Source organism: Hippichthys cyanospilos, chromosome 12, assembly GCF_059441005.1.
Source record: "Hippichthys cyanospilos isolate Australia breed blue-spotted pipefish chromosome 12, RoL_Hcya_1.0, whole genome shotgun sequence".
Lineage (NCBI taxonomy): Eukaryota > Metazoa > Chordata > Actinopteri > Syngnathiformes > Syngnathidae > Hippichthys > Hippichthys cyanospilos.
This window is the reverse complement of record NC_142380.1, coordinates 749,468-772,304: the sequence shown is the minus strand read 5'-3', so window position 1 is coordinate 772,304 and position 22,837 is coordinate 749,468. Positions and strand designations below refer to the sequence as shown.

General features: G+C 46.3%; 1 protein-coding gene across 3 annotated transcripts; it reads right to left on the bottom strand.

Annotated features, from left to right (window-relative positions):
• Nucleotides 1-3,133: 3,133 nt before the first annotated feature.
• On the bottom strand, nucleotides 3,134-20,929 carry LOC148414273 (zinc finger E-box-binding homeobox 1-like). 3 transcript variants are annotated; one of them, XM_088429530.1, is made up of 9 exons: nucleotides 20,164-20,606; nucleotides 19,602-19,795; nucleotides 13,452-13,643; nucleotides 12,624-12,806; nucleotides 11,832-12,031; nucleotides 10,979-11,102; nucleotides 8,338-10,001; nucleotides 8,077-8,233; nucleotides 3,134-7,624 (listed from the first exon to the last, which is right to left on the bottom strand). In XM_088429530.1, exons 2-9 carry the CDS (start codon nucleotides 19,615-19,617, stop codon nucleotides 6,873-6,875), a joined length of 3,288 nt encoding a protein of 1,095 aa, XP_088285656.1. In that variant the 5' UTR covers nucleotides 19,618-19,795; nucleotides 20,164-20,606; the 3' UTR covers nucleotides 3,134-6,872. The 3 variants fall into 3 exon arrangements, with proteins under 3 accessions (XP_088285656.1, XP_088285654.1, XP_088285655.1); XM_088429528.1 differs by lacking the exons at nucleotides 19,602-19,795; nucleotides 20,164-20,606 and adding an exon at nucleotides 20,806-20,929; XM_088429529.1 differs by lacking the exon at nucleotides 20,164-20,606 and having other exon boundaries at nucleotides 19,602-19,914.
• Between the last annotated feature and the right edge of the window lie 1,908 nt (nucleotides 20,930-22,837).

Below are 22,837 nucleotides of genomic sequence, written 5' to 3'. Positions count from 1 at the left end.
GTTGTGAAAAAGGTGCAATCAATGGCGTGTGTGTGGCCGCTGGCGTTTTATCTCGGCAAAAGCAGAAAGGCATTCATATTGAGTGAAAGCCGGAGCAGAGGCACGCGCCCAAGCGCGCCGCGCCGCGCCAGTTGCCGCCGCTCTAATCCGGACACTTTGGACGTCGCGCCTGGACAACTCCGTGGCCACGGCCCCGGGGGTCCTTTGGTTCGGTTTTTTTTCAAATGCTGAAATCCTTCATTTTGCCATTTACATACACACGTGGGCATTTTTTCCAGACTTGAGCCACGTCCTCTGTCGGGGCATGGCTAAACTTTTTTTTTTTTTCTCGACCAGCATCCCCCACTGTTAATAAACTTTTTTTTTCCTCGACCAGCATCCCCCACTGTTAACCTTATCTTTTCGGTTGCGCATCCCGACGGGCCTCGCTCTTCTGTCCCCCCGTCATTTGTGTCTGTCTTGGATGGTTTGAGCTCCTTAAGTCAAATTTTGTAGCCTCACGCTGCAGCTATGATGTTTTTTTCTTCTCAGTACAATGCACATGCATTATTCCTTTCATTTGTGCCGTGCTTTAAAGTTGAATACGACCGAACTTATCCGCACCGAGAAAATGTACCCGTACTTTACGGAAGACACAAAAACGTATTCCCAAGCGGGGCCCCGGCTTTGTTCTTACATTAGGCTTTGGACGTGCGCATTTTCTGGGAATATTTCCAGCGTGGGGAAAGGTTTGATGACATGTTGCGGAGAGCTATTATTACACAACATGTCTCAGCATGCTGCTTGCTGCAATGCATTAAACATCAGGTAAAAATACATTAGTGCTTACCAGCCCGCATGAATAATACATTTGCAAATGGCTGTATTTAAAGCCAGGTGTGTGTGTGTGTGTGTGTGTGTGTGTGTGTGCGCGCGCGTGCACGTTCAGGTGCTGCTGACTGCAACACTTTGAGTCAGTGACTGAAAAGAGGATTTTGGGAAGCGTGGGGGGGGGGCATGTTTTTCAAAAATATCCTCATCAAATAAGCTGTTAATGGTGTCCTTTCAAGTGAAAAGTGCCAACGCGGACAATCAAATATTGCGGCGCCAGCCAGCCAGCCAGGGAAGCTGCCGCGTAGATTTAGGGCGGAAGAGAGCGTCTTTTCAAAAATTTTATCCAGGGCTAATCCTAATCCAGGTGAGGTGAGGTGAGGTGACGTTGCTGTGCTTGCTTTTACATTTTCTTACGTTTTCTCTCTTTCTATCCTTTCCTACCAAGGGACAGTATTTGGATTTGGAACGTAATCATTTTTTTTTACTCAATTTTGTATTACTGTTGACGTGTCCCGTCTTTTATTTTGAAATTAGCTCTGTCTTTTTAACTGTATTTATTCGAATCGCTCAGAAAACGGATGGCGAAACGTTTGTCCGTGCGATGCGTTCTTTGCGACTGGCGGCATCGCGATCGGCCTAATGTGCATTTGTACTTTTGAAAAAGACATTTTCGTGCCTTTCAGCGGCAATTGTTGGAGAAGGAAAAACATGGTGATCAGGTGCGCCGCGTGAATATTCATCAGCGCCTTTTAGCCAAAGCACTCAGGTGGCCTTTTGTTCTGCTTCGCATTTACATTGGGCACACTTAAGAGCTGCACTTAGTCACAACTCACACGCGCCTTTCCCGCTTATTTTTATTACCTTTAATTCCTTTTTTTCTGTCTACTGCACTTTGCCTTCACATTTCGTGTAAACATTTCCCCCCCACCAATTCAATTCAAATAACAGTGCAACGTTACCTTGTCTTTTTCCGCCACCTGGTGGACACTTGTTTTTACGGCCTTTCTCCCCTTCTGTCACGGCTTGTTGGAGTTTCGGTTGTGGGTTTATTTTGAGGGGTTCCGTTCCTTTCTGTTTTCATATATGCTCCTGCTCCTGCTCCTGCTCCTGCTCCTGCTCCTCTCGTGTCTCCCTGCGTTAGTTTGGATTTCGTCCACCTGTCCGCGTTACCTGCCCCTCGCGTCCTCCAATCCGCTCCCTTTGCCTGTTGTCCCCCGCCCAGCTGCCGCGTGTTTGTCTGATTAGAGTTGAATGTATTTATACCTGGTCTTCGTTACGGTCCGTGTCGGATCATTGTCATGTCATTGTCATAATGTCGCGTCTCTCCCGTCGTCAGTCAGCCCCGTGTTCCTGCTAGCATGCCCGTCGTGTTTGTTTTCTGTTCTGCCAGCCTGCCTGCGCCCTTAGTTTGAGTTTTTGCCGTCCTGTTTTTTCCCGCTTTTGTTCCCGTTCGTTGTGTTAATAAATATGGATTACATCAAGCCGGGCCCCATATCTCGACGCCCTCCTGCTTTTGGGTCCTCCTCCTCCGCAACAACGCCCACCCTCACACCCGCCGCACACTCCCGCGACACCTTTTGATTGGAACGTGGTTTTCATGAAGAAACATGAGGCCAATGAAAAAAAAACAACTTAAGTGTCATGATACTGGTTGTTCATGTTGTTACCCCTAGAGAGCAGTATTGCCTGGGGAAACGAGATATGTAGCCGGACGTTGATTTATGGTAAATGAGGAAATAAACGGGGATTGACTACGTGACTTCGTACAACATGGTGATTGTTTTTAAACGTTTAAAGAAACAAACTAAAAAAAAAAAAAAAAAAAAAAACCTTTCGGGATTTTCTTTTTAAATATGACCAAAGAAAGGTGGAGGGTTCTGGCTTCATTAAAAAAAAAAAAAAAAAAAAAAACAACAACTATTGTAGTATGACTTTTTAAAAACTGTTAAAAATGTTTAAGTGTTTAAGACTAAAATGACAATGTATACTAAGGTGATTTTTTTGTAAGATGTTAGATCGTTTAGGGTTTTTATTTTTTGGTTTTTGTTTGAAAAAAAAAATAGAACTAACCATGTAAAAAAGAGGACAGGAGTGTCAAGTCCTTTTATAGCATCCTGGGTCAATTTCAGCCGCTGTTTTGCTTGTTCTATTTCATTTTTTTTCTTTTTCATTTCTCCTCTATTTCTTTTTTTCTTCTTTCATTCCTGTCGCTGTCTTTTCTTTAGTTCTTTTTTTTCATTTGCTTCTTTGTTTTTCAGGTTTTCTGTGTTTTACTGAAAAAAAGCCTAACCCTGAACAATAAGACTGAGACAATTTGAAGTCAGGGATGCAGTCACATGTTTATTGTGAAGGGACAAACATTACAAAAAAGGACAAACAAAATGTAAAGATGGCACGACCAAAACTGAAAAAAAAATGAAAAAAGGGGTCGGAGCTTCATATCATGCATTTTCAGTCAGTAGCTTCATAAAGCCAACATGTAACACTTTCATTAGGTTTTTCATTTTTAAACACTTTATTAGAATACAAGATTTTTTTTTTTCATATTTTTTTCTGTAAACAAACCCTTAAAGTCCCTTGACCAATCGCTCGAGCTTGTTTGTTTTCATACTAAAATATATTATCATCATCAATTCATCCTACAGTCATGTACACTATCAATAATAATGCGTAATAAATAACAGACAAAAGGAAAATACAAAAAAAAAAAAATGACATAAATATGAAAACAAGTTGTGTAAAGACTTTGTAATACTGGCTTCATTAGGAACGCACGCTCAAATCCAACAGCAAAAAACAAATACTGTTTCGGTAAAGTCAAACAACACGATAAAACGCGCAAGCGCCACGTTAGCTAACGTTTGCCGCCCAAAGTGCGGGCCAGCGCCAGCCATTTTTAACCTGAACAAGTGCACATGTACAACAAAATTCAATCAAGTGTTTTTGTTTTAGAGGTGAAAAATAAACTCAAGTTTCAAAAACTCATCAACGTTTGGCTATACGAACCAAAAGCGTCAAATTTGCGTGCGTGCTTTTTTTTTTAAATTGTCAACTTGACTGATTATGGCTTAGCAATGAAAATAAGGTCTTAAGTCATGTCTCGATTTCTGATTCAACAAACGAGTTTTTACTGTATTACGAATCGCAAATACATTTTTATAAAAATTGTAAAAATCCTTTTAAGTGTAATTCATTTTTATCAAGTCATTTCAGACCAGTAAATAGTTAAAAGCGAAAAATTCCTTTTTTTTTTTTTTTTTTTTTAAGTTTTCTGTAAGTGATTTTAAAAAGCAAATTTGTAAACAGATTTTTTAATGCTTCAAAAGGAAGAAAAATCTTTGGCTTTTAGGCATTTTTAACTAACAACTTTATGAATGACTTGACGGCAAGAATCGTGAAAATCGCAAAATCGGAGATCGCAATTAGGAAATATCACAAAAACTGTTTTTTGCTTTTGTGGTGAAGAAATTGTGAAGTACTACATTATTTACCCAATTTAAATTTCTTAAACTTGAGTGTTGTCTTGTTCGAAGAATCAGAACAACTTTTGAAGAAAAAAAAAAGTTCGTAAGTAGGTTCAGAGGCGGGTGCGCGGCGGCCGGTACCAGTCTGCGCATCACTAGTACTGGGAATGTTTTGATTTGTTTTTGGCGACGCCTCTGGCCGCTGTTGATATTACATTTTGTCGTGGGGGCGCTGCTTCTCTTGAGAGCAGTCAATGACACAATTAAAACTCTATTTGTAAAATGTAAACAAAACTAGGGGGCAAAATACGTAACCCTCACAGCTTTACAAATGAAATCTTTAAGAAAATCATTCCCATCGTCACTACAAATAAAGTCCATTTCCCTACGAGAAATCGCTATGAAATTTCAACTCATTTTTTAGAAATGTAAAAATCTTTTGAAATTGTTGGATTTTTTTCAGGCCTAAGATAAGTACCTTTTTGTGTTTGTTTTTCATTCACAATTTAACGGCGTGCCGTACGCTCGCTGTATTTAGCAGGCGGCCAAAGCGAAGCCAACGTGGCGCCGGTAACGGACATGGAAAAGCCAAAGCCATCCAAAGTAACACGTGAAAGTAACAGATGCGTCCGTGCGGGTGAGGAGACCACAACACTGTTCAATGGCACTTTTAACAGCACGCAGGTCTTGCATAAGGCAGGGGGCGCCGCCCATTTTGCTCGCGGGAAAAATACTCTTTTTTTGTTTTCCTTAAGGCTAACAGTCAAAAGATGAAAAGAAACGCCAGCCGACGTCAGCTAACGCCGCAATAACACTGAAAGGGCCACGTGTGGAAAAAAAATCCTAGTGCAGCGCGTTTTGTTCGAAGAACTTGAGGGAAATACTGTAGCAAACGTTGGCAACCCGGAACAAAAACATCAAACATCTCGAGTTAGTAACATAAAGCAAAGCATCTCTAAACATTTGTAACACTGATATTTGCACAAGAAAAACAATTAAAAAAACATTTCAGGCACACCCAGGTGTTTGGACACAGTAGCGGACCGTTAAGAGCGGTCCGAGAAGGATTTAGAACCGGAGCTGGAACCTGAACCGGAACCGGAGTCGGAGCCGGCGCAAGCTTGCAAATGGACCCCATAGATTAGAATATGACGCCCCCTCACTAAAATATGCCACAACATGGGAGATTTTAAGTGCGGAGCCCGGACAAAAATGGCCACTTGGGTATTCGTCACCTAATGAGATTTTTTCAAATTCATTTGAGTCATTTGTCATTTAACAAGTCGACGATTCGAAAATGAGCGGAATCGTAAAATAAAGGCTCGAGTGGCAGAATGTTGGATAGGTGGCTTTTTTCTTACGGTAGTTTCTACTTTTATCTCCCGTCTGTTTGTTTTTACAAACGACGAGGAACCAAAAAAAAACAAGGACAAAAAAGGAGTTCCAGAACGCCCATGAAAGATGAATGACCAGCAAAAAATGTAAAATGCCCACTTCTGCTTAGTTGTGGCATGGAAAACAAAATTTATGAATAACTTTTTTTTCCCCCCACAAGTAGGCATGGACCAATAACCGCATTGGCAATAAATCGCGATTTTAGTCGCGGTTGTTTAAAATGGTCCAAATCTGTCAAAAGCAGTCTTTTTTTTTTTCTTTTTAACGGGCAACAACTGCAGTGTGCAGCACTCATTGCGCATCACACGCGGGTCCCGCAGCCAATCCCATTGTCCATTTCCTGCTTTGTGGGCTTCAGTTCGCTCCAGCGGCTAACTAACGTAGTTAACGTGTTATCGTACGCTACTTTCAAGGAGCGCTTTACGTAGTAACGCTCGAGGTAGGACGCGAGCGGTCTGGCCTGCTCGAGTGTGGCTCAACAAGGCAAAAAAACAAAACAAAAAACCTTCAACCTTCAACCCCCGTCCGAACACAGAACGTTGGCTGTGGGGCAGGTTTTCGGTTTAATTTAAATTAAACTTTTTCCAAAGTAGAAACACGGCTATTTAGCAAAAGTGATTTTAAAATGATACATTTTTGAGCTATAATTTCAATACTGCAATACCCTGATTTTTGCTCAGGATCCCACAAGCTAGGTGACATTTTGGTTCAAACTTTAAAATCAGTATAAAATATCATAATCTGAACATTTTTCAAATGACGCGAAAAAAGTTAAGCAAACATTTTTTGTTTCGGGGCATCTGTCATTCTGTTTCCGTGCTCGGATAAAAGAGATAAAAGTAGTACTTTGACGCATTATCGGTGCCAAATAACTATTTTGAAGTGAACACAGTAGCTTCATCTAGACAAAAGTAGTGTTGTGCCCTCTTGTGGCCAAGAATTACAAAGTTCAATTTTGTTCAGACCAAACGAGTGCTTTGCCGCCATCACTGCATCTGAATAACCGCTTGGGGAGGGGCTGCTAAGGAAAAAAAAAAAAAAGTGCTAACTGACTAAAAAGAGCGCATCCCATTTCAAGTTTCCATATTTTAGTGGTTGGGGCGGGGTCCATTTTCTACAGGAGGAGGGGCCATTTTCAAAGGGTCCCTACTGAACTGGACCCGGAAGCGGGAGGGGAGGCAGGGGAGGGGCGGGGCGGGCTCATTTGGCGTCCGTCACAGCTTGGTCGTCGGAGGATTCCTCGCTGTCCGACCAGTCCCTGATGCGCTTGTACGCGCAGTCCGCCATCTGCTCCAGGCGGACGCCCGCCGCCTCCGCCTTGTCCCCCTTGTCCTCGGCGGCCGACTCCTGCGTCTGGTCGTGCTTCAGCTCCACCTCCACCACCTGGCACGCAAACTCATCCACGTCCAGGTTTTTCTCCTTGGCATCTCGGCGCTCTCCTTTTGGCTCGCCGCCGTCCTCCCCGTCTTCCTCCTCCGAGTCGCCCTCGTAGATTTCGCACTCGCCGTCGTCCACCTGCACCACGCGGATGTCGTCCACGCACATGGCTTCGTCGTCGTCGTCGTCCTCCTCCTCCTCCTCCTCCTCCTCCTCTTCCTCGCTCTCGCCCGCGTCCGAGCCCGGCGCGGCGTCCGGGTTGGCGGCGCCGGCGTCCGGGCTGGACCCGGCGTCAGGGCTGGACCCGGCCTCAGGGCTGGACCCGGCGTCAGGGCCGGACCCGGCGTCAGGGCCGGACCCGGCGTCCGGGCCGGACCCGGCGTCCGAGCCGTCCCGCTTGCAGTAGGAGTAGCGGTGGTTCATGTGCTGCGAGTAGGAGCCGGAGTGCGAGAAGCGCTTGCCGCATTTGTTGCACTGGTAGGGTTTCTCCCCCGAGTGGAGGCGCGAGTGCTCGATCAGATGGTGCTTGTGCTTGAAGGCCTTCTTGCACACCGGGCACTCGTGGGGCCGCTTTCCTGCGGACGCACACGCCACAAACAAGGGCCCCCGTGTGGGATCTGGCTTTCGGGGCCCGAGCGCGGAAAAGTCGCCCCTTTCGGCGCCGGGCCCGTTTTGGCGCGTCATTTGAGCCTACTCCCTTCTTTAGTCATCGCGGTTTGAAAAGAGCTCGTTCGAGAGACGCCCGGCTATTTCGGACAAAAAGTGTGGAGGATAAATATTGCACTTGAGAATTTGTGTCAACGGAGATTGGCAGGCAGGCCCACGCATGCTTTCTTTTTAATGAGAAGCTGTCAACGAACGAATTAAACGGGTAAGAACACAAACCTGTCCTAAGCACATATTTACAAACATAGATTTGTGTTATTGCACTTGCTCTTTGTGGCCCAACAAGCTCCAAAAAATAAATAACGGCTTTTGCGCTGCGTTTTCCTCGCGCGGGATCCCGAAGACGCGCTCGGTAACGCACCTGTGTGCTCGTATTTGTGCCTGAGCAAGGAGCTCCCCTTCTGGAAGACCTTGTTGCACAGGTCGCAGGCGTACACGCCGTTTTCCAGACGCGGCTTCTTCATGACGGACATTTCCTTCTGCTCGTCCGCCGCGGCGTCGCCGCTCTGGTCGGGCGTCTGCGATAAAAACCGAGAAAGCAAACTTCAAACTTCGAGAGCGGGCGCGGCGACCGGGTCGTGTTCCAGAACCCCCGCCGTTCGGAACGCAAAGACGTTCCTACCTTGCGCCCGTTGAGCACGACCGTCTTGGCCGCGCCTCCGGCCGCGTTGGCGTAGGTATAGGTGAGCTGCGGGATGAGGATGGTCCGCTTGGCCGAACCCCCCAGGGAGCCCAGGCAGCCCACCGCGCCCTGACCCGTGATGGCCACGAGCGTGGGAAGCTGCGCGGCGGGCACGATGTTGACGGCGGTTCCGGGCGTCTGCGGCGCGGCCACGTAGACGGTGCGACCGCCCACTTGCTCCTTCCTCAGGCAGGTCAGGTTCAGAGGCCGAGGTGTTTTTTTGGCGGCCGGCGCGTCCTCTGAGGGCGCGGCGGGGGCGGGGGCGGGGGCGGGGAGCTGCTTTGGGAGGGACAGGTCTAAGGGTTCCGCCTGGGACTCCGGGGCCTCGGGGTCCTCCGGCTCGCTTTTTACGATGACCAAGTCGCCGGTGCTCAAGGAGGGGGAATTAGACCGGGATTTACAGGCGTCTTGCTCGGTGTCCTCGGACTCACGGTTCAGAGGTTCGGTCTGTTTGGACGCGGTCCGATTTTGGCGGCCGGCTTTCCCGGAGTTCATCTTGGCAAACCACTTGGACACAACTTCCACGGGGATACCGACAGAGTCCGAGATCTTCTCCAGCTCGGCCCGGTCGGGGTCGGCGTTGGAGCCGAAGGAGGTCTTAAGGACGGTCAGGACGTCGTCCCCGGCCGGGTCCTGCCGCAGCGTCACTCCGGCGTCGGTGAGCAAGGCGGCGAACGATGGATCCAGGGCGGCGGAGTCCACCGCCTCCCCGTTGGCCGCTTTGTGGTGCCGGAGCAAGTGGAGCGCCTCCAGGTGCTCGGGGCACTCGTCGCAGAGCGGACAAGCGCCGGATCCAGAGTCGGAACCAGAGTCGGAACCCGGGTCGGGCGGGAGCGCCTCGCCGTCTTCCTTCTTGATTGTCATCTCTTGATCCGGTTTGGTTTCTGCGATGAGCACGGACTCTTCGGGCTCATCCTTGACCAGGCTGAGGTCCACCTCGGGAACCGGCGGCTCGTCCGTTTTGGTGGGGACGGGCGCGGCCGGGACAACGCTGTTTTTGACAAAAAGTGGCAGGGGTTGGGCAGGGGCGGCGGCGGGTCCGATGCTGTAGTTGATGATGATCTTGGTGGTCCCGTCGTGGTCCACGAAGGCGGGCAGGCTAATGATCTGCTGCTGAGGTTGCTGCACCACGATCCCCGGCTTGCCCTGCACCGCGGCCCCGTTGGCGGTCCCCAGAACCTGCCTCAAAACATTCCCGTCCAGCGCCACCTTCAGAACGTTCTGCAGCTCGTTCAGATTGATGTTAATGGGCGGCACCAGACCCACGGTGGGGAGCACCATAGCTACGCCCTGAGACAGCGCTTGAGGCTGGGGCGCCGCCCCGTTGGCCGCCGCCGCCAGCGGCTTGCCGGAGAGCTCGCTCGCCTCCGATTTGATTTGCGTGAGCGGGAGCTGCTCTTGGAGGGGTTTGCTTTCCGCGCGGGCAGAGGCGACGGCCACCCGCGGGACCTCGGCCGCCGGCAGCGGCGACTTGACGGCCTTGCGGGCCAGGCCGTTGGGGGCGCCGGCTGCGCTCACGCACTTCTTGCTGCTGATGTGCGAGCTGTACGAGCCTGAGTGGGAGAAGCGCTTCTTGCAGTTGGAGCACTCGTACGGTTTCTCACCTGGGGCAAAAAAACAAAAAAAACAAAAAAAATCAAACGCAAGTCCCCGCAAAGAGATCAAAAAACCTTGATGTTATTCGGAACCTGTGTGTCAGAGCAAGAACCTTTACCGTTTTCCACCAAGCGAGATAACAGACAGTTTGCCTATGTTTGGAAAAAAATAGACATATTTAGTTTGAGACCGCTTCGGTCCAAATTTACAAGCGTTAAAACCGGTGGTGCTTGTAAATTGTCAACTAAAAACGTTTGAAACAATCTCAGAAACAAGACTGGTTAATGATCAAAGACCTTTGGAAATCAATCGGTCTTCGGTCCGACATGCGTGCTAAATTTGGTGTTGCGTGTCACTTTTCTTTGTCAAACATTAAACCAATCTCTGAACTTCAAAACCTTTTTTCCACCTTTTTGAGTTCTATATAGCTGAGGTAGCTGGAGTCAAAGCCATACAGACTTGACTGCATCTTGAAAACGCTATACCAGTCAGATGTATGTTCATTTAAATACTCTCATTAATGTAAAACCGCTATAACATAGCATTTCATAAAGACATACAGTAAAGACAAACAGGATGTGAAGAATTTAACCATTTTGGTGTCAAATTTGAACATCATTTCGACGTATTGTTTTACTCCTGATGTGCACACAATGACCAGCAGAGGGCAGGATAAAGAAACACACAAACAGTATTTGTCAATAACAAGCCAATATACAGACCAAAAAAAGGTAAAAAATGAAAACCTGCTATCAATTTCAATAAAGTGTAAATGTGTCCCGCTACATTGTCTTGATGATTGTTGTTAATCATTCGGGATGGCTGTCCGGTGCGTGCTGCATTCACGTAACACCGGTAAACGGCACAACTAAATAATCCACAATAACGCGTCTTTAACAGATAGCAAAATTGTAGAGCAAAGACCCACGTCAATCATTAAACCCTTGAAATCCACACTGCCCTCTCGATTATCCCCCCAACTCACCGCTGTGTATGCGCAGGTGCTCCTTCAGGTGGTGTTTGTACTTGAAGGCCTTGAAGCATTCGGTGCACTTAAACTTCCGAGCGCCTCCTCCACTTCCACCTCCGGCGGACGGCTGCACGTGACGCTGAAGCGGAAATAAAAATACGTCGGAGGAAAAATGAGACCAAACTAAAAGAATTGAGCAAGAAGAAATACTAACAGCCCTGTTAAGTACTGCAGGTGAGAGCACGTGTCACCAAGGAGGAAGTGGCCGACCTCAGCCGGACTGGACCACTGGGACCAACACATGGGGTGCTTTCCCAATAAAAGCGGGTGGGGGTGGACTACCGCGCCTTAACAAACCGCTTCAAAATGTTAATTATTTCAAAAACAAGTGTAAATGATTCTATTTGGGGGGAAGAAATCAAGCTTGCTAAAACATAATTTGCATAACAAGGTGGAGCAGAAGTGGTTTGCTCGCACCTGCTGCTTACTCCGGTTAATCATTTATCTTTGCGTCTGTTTGACTGAGCGAAACTTCTACCTGGACTAATTGGCCACGTTATTTCGAACAACCAGACAAACAATCAAAAATACAGTTGTAATAAAAAGATACTAATGATTTTATTATTATTATTATTATTATTATTATTATTATTTTGGTCATTCGGGGTCTGCATTTTAGTCTGAAAATGCCCTTTTTTCAAATCAAACTTAGCCTTTTCCCATTTTTCAAACTCCAGCCGCCTGGAGCCACTTTCCATGACAATAGGACAAGGATTTTTTTGTCTTTCTTATTTACATACGTTTGGTCAGCAATAATAGCAAGCTAAACACTTGCAAGCTTGGCTAAATTGTGCGTTTTGCTCCCTACTTGTTCTTTGTTGCCCCGGTGGTGGCTCATGTGCCTCTCGAGTTGCGAGCGGTACGTGAAGGTGTAGCTGCAGTGCGAGCATCTGTAGTTGTCTTCGCTGGTCTCGTGCCGGTACTTGATGTGCTCCTTCAGCGAAGCGTTGCGCTTGTAGCCCCGCGAGCAGTACGGACACGTGTGCAGTTGAAGCGTGTCCGGCGTTCCTGATGGCCGAGTGGGGAAAAAAAACGATGAGTTCACAAAATGATCCTCGGGCAGGCCGGACAGCTAAAAATCATGTTATATAACTCCAAAACAATCAATTGCATACTTCCAGAAAAGTTAAATGCATTCTTTTTTCAATTCAGCCCAGAATTAGCGAGGTCTTTTGCATCAAATCCCAATTTGCATCACATAAAGGCATACTGAGTTTTTCAGGAGTAAAATAGAGATGCTCGATACCACTTTTTTCAGACCGATACAGGTATCGGTGCTAGAGTAGGCGACACCACTAGTCATTTTGATACACAACCCCCATGGCATATTCTTAGAAAGACCGACCTATCTATTCCATTGAATCATTTTCCTGAAAACTATTTTTTATTCTTCTAATTTAACATTGTAGTTCATGATCGTAAAAGAATGAAGTCGCAAGCACAACGGGCTGAGGAGGTACGTTGATTTGAAAAACATCTGGCGGGCCGGGTTGAACCTCAGTGCGGGCCGTATCCGGGCCCGCGGCCCGCATCTTTGACACCCACCCACCGATAGTAATAGCGTCCTAGGTCAATTTAAGCCGCCGTTTGCCTGCGTTACCGTTTTCGTCCGCGCCCCCCGTCTCCGTGGGACTCTGCTCGTCGTCGGGGGCTTCCGGGTAGAGGACGGCCGCGTCCCCTTTCGGAAGGCCGTCCTCGTCCTCCTCCACTTCTTTCTTGACTACGATCTGCGCTTCCGTCTTTTCATCTTCGTCGTCTTCTCCGGACACACGCTCCTCTTTCACTGAAAATGCGCAACATGGTCAAGCGATTTCATTTTGACAAGATTGTGCTGTTCTCAAAGGACACCGCTAGAGGGCACTACAATGCGTCTAAAAGGCTTTGGCTTTTATTCCTCGGTTCCTCTTTTCTTTGGCCCTCCATTTATCCGTTACTTTCCATCCTTCCATGCATTCTCGTTTCCTTCTCACCTTCTACATTCTTTCTGACCTTGTTTGCCTCCCTTATAGGCCGCTATTCCTCTTTCCTTGCTTCTTTCTTTCCTTCTTTCTTTCTTTCTTCCTGCAAAGCTCGCTGTGGGACAGGTGAAGGCAGCCGCGCGTGTGTGCGTGCGTCTGCTTTTAGCCGCATGATCTGGGCTTCCCATGACCTCACCATCCCGTTTTTTCCACATCTGTTTCCCTCCCTTGGTCTTCACCTCCACCAGCCGAAAGTTCATCTGTTCTGTTCAAATCCTTCTCTTTTATCATCCCTGCACTTTTTTAAACACTTTTTACTTCCCGGATGTCCCGATATTTCTGACCACACTGTAGCACAATTGCGATGATATTTTTCCTTTCTCTTTACTTGCATATTTCATCACACTTCCACATGGCGTCAAATTGCTTCTGTCGCGGCGTCTCGATATTTGAGCCCAAAGCGTCCTTACCTCCGTTCCAGGCCCCGCCGTGTGCTAATACTGCGTCGTCGGCCCCTGCCGCGTCTTTGGCATTGCGGCGGTTTCTCCTGGCCGCGGCGTTCCCGTTGGCGTCCGGCGGGCAGTCGTCCTCCACAATGTGTAGCTTGTCGTCATCGTCCGAGTCGGAGCTGCTGGCCTCCAAGCCGCCGTTCGAGTTTGTTACTGCGAGGGGACGAGGGACACGCGCAAAGACGTTATTTGGACGGACGATGACCACCCCCTGGCGGCTCTACGTTTTTTATTGTCTCTCGGTATGCGTCTGCGATTGCGTACGTCATCGTTCAAGTACGTGTCCTCATTTAAGAATGGCCCGCCGGCGCACTTCCCGTTCAGAACGGATCCCTCCCTCAGGAGTAAGCGGACCCCGCGCCGAGGCCGGTGACCCAAACCAGTCACGAGTCAGGCGGGTACTCTAACTAGCGCAAAACAAAAGAAAGATGAAGTTCAGGAGTGCTGCCCACAGGTGAACAAAATTGATGTGAATGGCATCACCAGACCACCACTAATGTGTGTGCGTGCATGCGTGCGTGCGTGCGTGCGTGTTGACCCAGTGCAGCTGTGCTGCATGGGAAGCCCGCCAAACCCCCAACTGACAATTACCCCACTGTGGGTGGGTGTGTGTGTGTGTCTGCAACTAGATGTGACCAGACTTCAACGCAGAGGGCAGCTGCAGGCCCTCTTAAAGGGACAGGCAATCAACCTTTCTGCTTTTACACACGTATAGCTGGAAGGATGGATGGATGGATGGATTCCAAACTTTCTAGCTCGATAGATCGCTTGCTAGCAAGAAAGAGAGAAAGATTGCTTGCTAGCCAGATAGCTAGCTAGCTAGCTGACATACAGACAGACAGAGATAGATAGCTGATAGATAGACAGAGAGACAGACGGACGGACGGAATATTGCGCTCAATGTCTTATTGTATCAAACCCAAGTGACATTTCAGGAAGTCAGGTGCCTCGGCAGGAAATGACACGTGAGGAAGCCGGGCTCAAATCAGTCACTTCCTGTTTGTTTCCCCTTCTCACTTCCTGCTTCTGGCTCAGGTGACGCACTCGCGTTGAGATGTCTCAGACTGTCACGGTTACAGTAGAATATGTCACGCGCATGCGCGCAGACGGAAGAGGATGTCAGGTAGAACAGTTGACTTTTCGCATTTGCGCTCAAATTTTCAGTGCCACGGACAGAAGGTCAAGTGCGTTGTAACAGATGATGCCAAGTCACCTGCTCGTTTTCAAAGCCAAAGTGCGTGCGTGCGTGCGTGCGTGCGTGCGTGCGTGTGTGTGGGCTGGCGTTTCTTCAGCAGAGCGTTACGGCCTCGGCAAGGCCCCGCAGGATGTGTTCTTATTCTAAAAATAGCCTCTAATTATTGTGTTTGTACAACATGGCATTTAGCATAATACATGAGATGAAACGTATAGTTCTTTGCTGATTTTTTTAAGGGAGCGCAACGGGTGAGGAACACGTGAAACGTGAAGACAAATGGGTAGAGGATGACATATAGCGATGATAAAAAAGCAGGGTGTGTAAACTTTTCTAGGCGCGCGCGCGCGTGTGTGTGTTGTTTCACGCACAATGTAGGGCGGGATGAGGGGAAGGAAAAGATGATGCGCAGTTCAACCAAAGTTCACCACGCACATTGCAACTTTTGCGCAAAAGCCACTCTCAAACAATATTTTCACCTCATACCACAAGGCGGCATCAAAAAGTACGTTAGCATGTAGCGCAACAGCCGCTTCCATTACACCTGCCATCCATCGGGCCCCCGCGCGGCCTCCATTAGCACTCCTCCGCGGGGACTCGGCGCTCTCCGAGGCGCCGCAACGTTACGCTAACGGCTTCATCAACACGCGCCCCCGGGACGTAGAAAAACACACGCGCGCACCTGTATTTCAATGACAGAGCTTACACGCTACTACAGCGGGAATAGCGATCGTTTGAAAAACAATTAGCGCAATGAAAATGAAATGATTTTATTCAATTCTTTTATGGTGTTAAAAGAAGAAAAATATCAAGATAACATTTCATTCAATGAAAAATATTGGTCGTTATGGCATTATGACCACTTTTTGGAGTGCACAATAGCTCATTTTTACAATGGATAATGTAGTAAATGTTATTTGTTATTTTTTAAAAGCTTAATCATGCTTGATCCTGACCAACTCTGCCAAGAAACAAGCGAACAATGTAGTAGTCATTTTTAATAAGAAATATAATAACACTGGCGATGGTCATTTGTCAATCTATTGTCTACTTTATTGTTATGTCTATTGCGTAAAAAGTCTGCCCTGGGAAGTGAACGGTATTAGAATTTCACTGTGTAGTCTTACTATGCAAATGACAATAAAAGTGCTGAATCATTAGCACATTGAAAAAAAGAAAGTCGTTTATTCACGGTATTTTAAGTTGCGTTGCAATACTCCTGTTATGTAAGCGACACTACCTACAGTTAGCGCTTAGTGCGGTATGCTTCACTCTGCCCCCCCCCCCCCTTTTTTTTTGTAGTGCAACCAGCTGCTTCTTTTGAGCCTCTCAGGCCCAACTAAAGAAAGAAAGAGAAAGTAGGACGGAGAGATATGCAAATTCAACAGTGCCACAAGAGATACGCAGGACTTTCCCACCGCCCACACTGGAGGGGGAGGAGGATTTGTCTTATAGACACACACACAAAAACGTGAATGGCTTTTGTTTTTCGGCAACCCACGCAAACTATTATGGAACTCCTTCATTTGAAAAAGAACATCGAGAATAAGAATAAAGATGAATATGTTCACAAGGAGAAGAAGTGATGACCGCACAATTTAACTGTTGCGTAATAAGACAACTGTAAAGGATTGAGCTCAAGCATATTCCAGCGCGCTTATAAAGTTGTCATTGAAAGTGAAGGAAAGGCTTAAGGCACTTCTATAGCTCCTGTATGACAGGGAACGAGACAAGAAATGTCAAAAATATAAGAGTTGAACAGCAATGACAAAAGACACAATGAGTAGTTTCAAGACGCAAAAACTGAAAGACATGTGAGCCGGTGTTGGTTTCTCACCCAAACACTCACACCGGCCCAACCGTGCAAATGAAAGCAGTTTGAAGTCCGCTTATGACGGCAGGAGCGAGACAGGAGCCATTTGCTACTCCTTGCGTCGCCTGTGCAAGGGTAAATACACCCCGACCTTATCCACGTCTTTTAGTGTTGTTTTGGTTCCGGAGCTGAGGAGGAGAGATTCTGCACACAAGCTTTCATTTATTAACTACAACGTTTTACTGTAGAAAATGCCAAAGTGGCCAAAATGTGCGTTTGGGAACATACAGCTATACAATTAGTAGTAATTAATTCACCCATTGGAAAAGGAAAGTCCGCAATGAAAGCGTATGTTAAAAAGAGGACAACTGTGTCCATCCGCCAAAATTTAGGGACATGACTGTAAATACAGGAGTTTCTATTGTTTAGTTTGTGATTATATATATATATATATATATATATATATATATATATATATATATATATATATATATATATATATATATATACACACACACGTTTTTATGGGACATTGGGGCATTCTGATGACATCACAGCATTTTCGCGTGTGATGATGTAATGTGATTACTAATGCGTCCGCATTGTGCCGGCTCGCACATGTGGCTCGAACGACCGACACAAAGCGTGGGGGATGGTGAGGGGGCGAGGCCTAGCGGGGGTGAACTCTGACCTCCTAAAAGGGGGCTGAGGGTATGCTCGGGCTGCCAAGCAAACACTTAATTGTCCAGATGCTAAGGCCACGCCCCCAGGAGCGCGCAGCAACACCATGCTAACCAGGCAACACGCTAGCTTAAAGCTCACACTCGTGATTTCAGATTTAGTCTTGTAAATTCCACGAAATGAGACTCGTAAGATGTGTGTGCAGTCATGTGACACCCGAATTAAGGCTGACTTTCTAATACAATAGAATAGAATAGAATCTTTCCTTTCCAAACATTACTGTGATTTAAGACATTTTGGGAAAATTATTCTGAATTTTCTGATTTTTCTTTGAATATTTCTTTCCTATTTCATATTCACGCTCATATTTTTCCAAACATAAGCTGAATACGCACATTGCCCAGAAAAAAAAAAAAATATCACTCTGTAAAACTCGTATTCTTTTTATTATGATGTTCTCTGATTATATTATTTACAAATTTTCCAATATAGTTTTGAGTTTTTCCTCAATATTATGACATACTCATGATATTAAACCTTTCTCCTGCAAAGTTATGGATTTTTCTGGCCAGTCACCCAAACATTTTTTTTCTTGTTTAATTTTTTTAATTTACTTTTTTTTTTTCCCGATTGTATTGATTTTGGCGTCACCTCTGGCCGCTAATAATAGTGCATTGCTAGATAGAGAGATAGATAGATATAGATAATGCACTATCTATCTATCTATCTATCTATATATATATATATATATATATATATATATATATATATATATATATATATATATATATATATATATTTTTTTTTTTTTGCAATGGGGGTACTGGTAAAATTTGCTTTCTAAACGGTCCCTGATTCCCAAAAGTTAATGGAAACCCCAGGCCTAATGCAGGTCAATACAAAAACAACGTTGTTATGCAAAGGGGGTAAGAAAAGAAGCGCTTTCCCCACTTTAGCACACACGCACACACTCACTGGCACAAACGCTGTATGGCTCAATTAGTCACAGAGCAGCAGCGTTAACATCAGCGGACAGGGGCGCATCCCACCCCTCAACCGTAAAAGGCAAAAATGGGAGGAGTCCCTGAAGAGGTCCTGGTGTGCTTTGTCATCCCAACTGGTCCACATGCATGTGCATGCGCGCGCGCGCGCGGACAAGCAAAGAGAAAGAAACGCGGCCTCGTCACAAGACAGCAGGCGAGAGCTAATAGCGGCTTGGGTGACCTTTGAACCTCACACATGTCCCTGAGTTGAAAGATACACAAGACACTCATTCTTGGAGCGGCGTCAAGCTGATGCCGGGACAAGAACGCCGCTGCCCGTTGGCTATCAAAAAAGTCACATGGCTCTAAAGCAGGAAGTAGAGTGCAACAAGAGGACACAACGTCGTTATTACTACGACGACGGGTCGGCTGTAGCCTATCCCAGAGGCGGGGCGCACCCGCCAAATCAAGGGAACTAATTTGAAACGTTTGAGAACCCCTGCTTTAAAGAAATACCTATATATTCCAATATAACATTTTTTGGTCAGATTTAATGGGAGTATTGGAAAATTTCACTATGTTCCAATGTGGTATTTTTTTCTTAAAATGTAATTGAAATATTGGAAATCTTTCTAATTTCAACATCATGACTGTAAAAGGAGAGCAACTGATGCTAATACTAGCTTGCTTCCATGCTCTTATTTTATTAGAAACATTTTTAAATGAATTAGCACAACTGTCATATTGATATTCCTTTTACTGCTCGTTATATAGCTTGCATCGAATTTAATAGTCGTTATATAATTATAACCAATAGCCAAAGACACCATGCTTACGTCACCATCGATTCTGACGCCACGCAAATGACGTAGTTACGCTGTGATCTACAAACCAGGTCATCATCACCCTCATCATCACTATCGGTTAGCCGCGCCTCGAGCATAGATAAAAGGGAGGAGGGGGGACAACACCTGCGGCCATGACGGCACCCGCAGCCCCCCCCCCCCCCCCCCCCCCCCCCCCCCCCCGGCCGCGATTGCACCACGCGCCTCACAAACACCCCTCCAAAAAGGCACCTTGGCGGAGGTTTTGCATCACCTGTGCGGCACGACGGACTCGGAGCCAAGCCTCAAGTCGGGGAGGGTGGGGGACCACCCGACCCCACCCCAACCCGCCTCCTGCCTCCCACCACTGCAGTGATGGCCGCCATTGAGCCGATAAAACTCACGCGTCTGAACCGTACAGCACAATGGACGCCAAAGCACCAACCGAGGAGTTTGGGGGGGTTTGTTTTGCACAAATGCGTAACAACGACAACAAAAAAGCAAGCGAGAAGACCAAGCCACGCACAAGGGGGTCACGATGACATAAATCCCGCGAGAGTATAACGGCAAAAAAAGAAGAATAAGAAGGCAGGGAGGAAAAAAAAAAAGCATCGCTACCTGCGCAGGTTGTCATTTGCAGCCGCTTGTGTGTGTGCGTGCGTGTCTAGATCCTCGCGACGCACGCCGCGAGATCCGCTTCCGGTCGAGCTTCGCCAGGTATTCTTTTGAATTGCTCGGATTTCTAAAGGCACCGCCGAACCGTCTTCAGGTAAACATGATGAGGATGAGGAGGATGGCGATGATGATGGCTCCTGGACGGACGCACCGTCGTGACGTCACAACGACAGGAGAGAGGGGGGGAAAGGTGTTCTCCGCCCCTCTCCCGTCCACGCGCGAATAACGGTCCCTAGTATTAGCCGGCTAAGGAGCACACAACACGCAAAATACAACACCCGATGTGTTTTTTCTGCTCAAAACCTACGCCGAATTAACAGGTGCGTCAAGTACTCACGAAGGGGTGTCATGTAGTAGACTTTCTGTGGCGTGAACACGCACTTCCACGCGGGTTTGCATAGAATCGGAAAATTAGTTAAGCGAGTCTGGTGTGAGCGATGACGCTTAAGATGAAAGTATGTTTTCTTCTTCTTTTTTTTTTTTGCATAATCACTTCCACGCTTACCTTAAACGAGACAACAATTGGTGTAGCAGCAGGGAGGTGGAGCAGGAGGAAGAAGAGGAGGAGGAGGAAGGGGGGAGGAAGTGTCCACGAAATAATAAACATCCCATCTCTCTGCCATCACTAACCTCGTGCAAACACACCGCAATTTAGCCGCGACTACCGAAGCAAGGCTTTCGCCATCAAAGCGACACCCGCCGAGTTGTCACTAACCCAAAGGCGCACTCCCACGGCTCGGTTCGGCGGCCTTCCCGAGCCTCGCCCCGAGCCTTCATCCGCTTGCCGTTAGCCAAGTGCGCACGAGAGGGCGGGCGGTGGGGGCCACGTTGTTTTGCAGAAAGGAAAAAAAGTGCAGAACAAAAGTGCATAAAGTGGTTGAAATAAATCAAAGAAGTTACAAAACGAGCGCTTCCTTGACTTATTGTAACGAATAACGGTTCGGAGAGAGTTCGCTAAGCGGAGGGAGAGACGCCATCCAGGTATAACGGTACACCCAAAAAAAAAAAAAACACCGCCCCCCCCCCCCTCCATTAAAGTCCACCAAAGTAAACCGCAACAAGTCTGTGAGGAAGGGGAATCGGATTCCGACAATGGTCCGGGTCTGCACGGCGGCGGTGGCCCAGCCGGGCGGAGTTAAACACTCACCGCTGCTCCGTTTCGGGTTGGCCTGTTTTCTGCGCTTACACCTGGGGCCATCCGCCATGATCGCCTCACTGCGAGAGTGAAGCACACAGCCACTCGCGAGGCACCCCCCCCCCCCCCCAGCACCTCTTCCCTTCCTCCCCCACCCATGTCTGCTTTACGACGTCACCTTCCCCCTCCTCCTTTCCGAACACCTGGTTTGCGACGCTGCCTCCTGCTTTACGACGTCATCTCACCCCTCCTTCCTCCGGGGCCGAACACCTGGTTTGCGACGCTTTGCTTTACTTTACGGCTAAGCCTCTTTTGATCGTTGCCACAGAAACCTTTTCTACCCTCCCTCCACCTCTTCCACGTAACACCTGGCTTACGACAACGGTGTACTACTTTACGGCAACACCTTCACGTTAAACTCGATAGATCCTACATGTACCCGATTCGCAACCTTTCTTTTGCTTTACGACGTCACCATCTTCCAAACTCCTTCTCCAGAAACATACTTTCCTTAGCTTGTAAAATATGATTAAACGAAATCATAAACATTTACAGTGTGACCACAGATATGTCGTGCAATGGCGAGTTCTGAACCTTTAATGAACCGTGAATCTGTGGACATTTCATTAGCGTCGTCTTCCGCTTTACGGTCAACACCTTCTCGTTCGTTACCGTAGAAAACAACCTCCTTTCCTTTCGTGTAGTCAGTTGCCGTAAGGCAAAACTCTTATCGTTCGTCAGTACGGCTCCTCATGCTGTCCGCATGCCAACAAATACATATACAACATTTGTCATAATTACGACTGATTAACCACATGTAACCAAAGTACACAAACAGGTGGCGCAGGCAGGCACGTGGCACGGAGTGTTTTTCAGCAATTAGTGCCGCTTGACGGCAAGCACCTTTATAACGAATTGAAACGATCATTATTTTTTTATTCTAGTAGTTTGTGCTATAGGCTAATGTAAGTTCTTTATATAAATCACTTTAAAAAGTGAAAACTGCGCATTTTCCCAAGCATAAACAAACACTCTTACTGTGATTATGTTTTGCATGTATTTGTTATTAACTGTCAAACTTGGAAAATAAGTCAACTTTAATGTAGTCTCATAACCTTAAGATTGTCTTTTTTTCACAAACCGTCATTTAGTGATATTTATGACAAATTTTATGACAGAGAATACAATATAATACAATATATGCTCATATTATTAGCAATAAAACCTTATTAAAAGAAAAAAGAATAATAAATAACAATAATTGATCATGTGAGTCTTTATTGTAAATGTTATTGTTTCATGGTGGAAAATAATTCAAAATAGACTTCAATGTACGCACTGTATACGATGCCTGCAGGCTTAACAGGAGGCCACAGCAGGTCAGTGAGGTGGCCTTTGCTGTGCCCGTCAGGCTATTCTGGTACCTGCAGAAGATCGGATTTCTGTAGCCCCCGACATGCGCCAGGTGCCCCTGAAGATTCCAAGTCTTTCATTTCTCTTCAGGGGAATGAGTGCATGGACAAATCACTGCAGTGCTCTATAGTTAGCGATAAATGATTTCGACTATAAAAACAAAGCATGTTCTTTTGTGACATATTTTCTTCAGTGTTTTTTTTTCTAGCCTTTTGTTTTGAAATACGTCTTTTCCTCTTTTGGAATATATATATATATATATATATATATATATATATATATATATATATATATATATATATATATATATATATATATATATATATATATATATATATATATATATATATCGAATATATATATCGAAAGAAATAAAGTCACTGAATATGCAAGCAATTAACTGTAACAAAAAGTAAGAATAGAAGATTATAAACGTAATAAATGAAGGAGCAAATATTAAACTTTATTATTAAAACTCATTTCTTAAATCAGTTATTTGTAATACTCGATTAATAGTGATTTTTTTTTTTTAACTTTCACACAGAGTCCGGTCTGTAAAAAACTGTCAATGAAACTTAAAAAAATAGTAACAATCACGCTAATTCATTACGTACAAAAACGAAATAAGGGG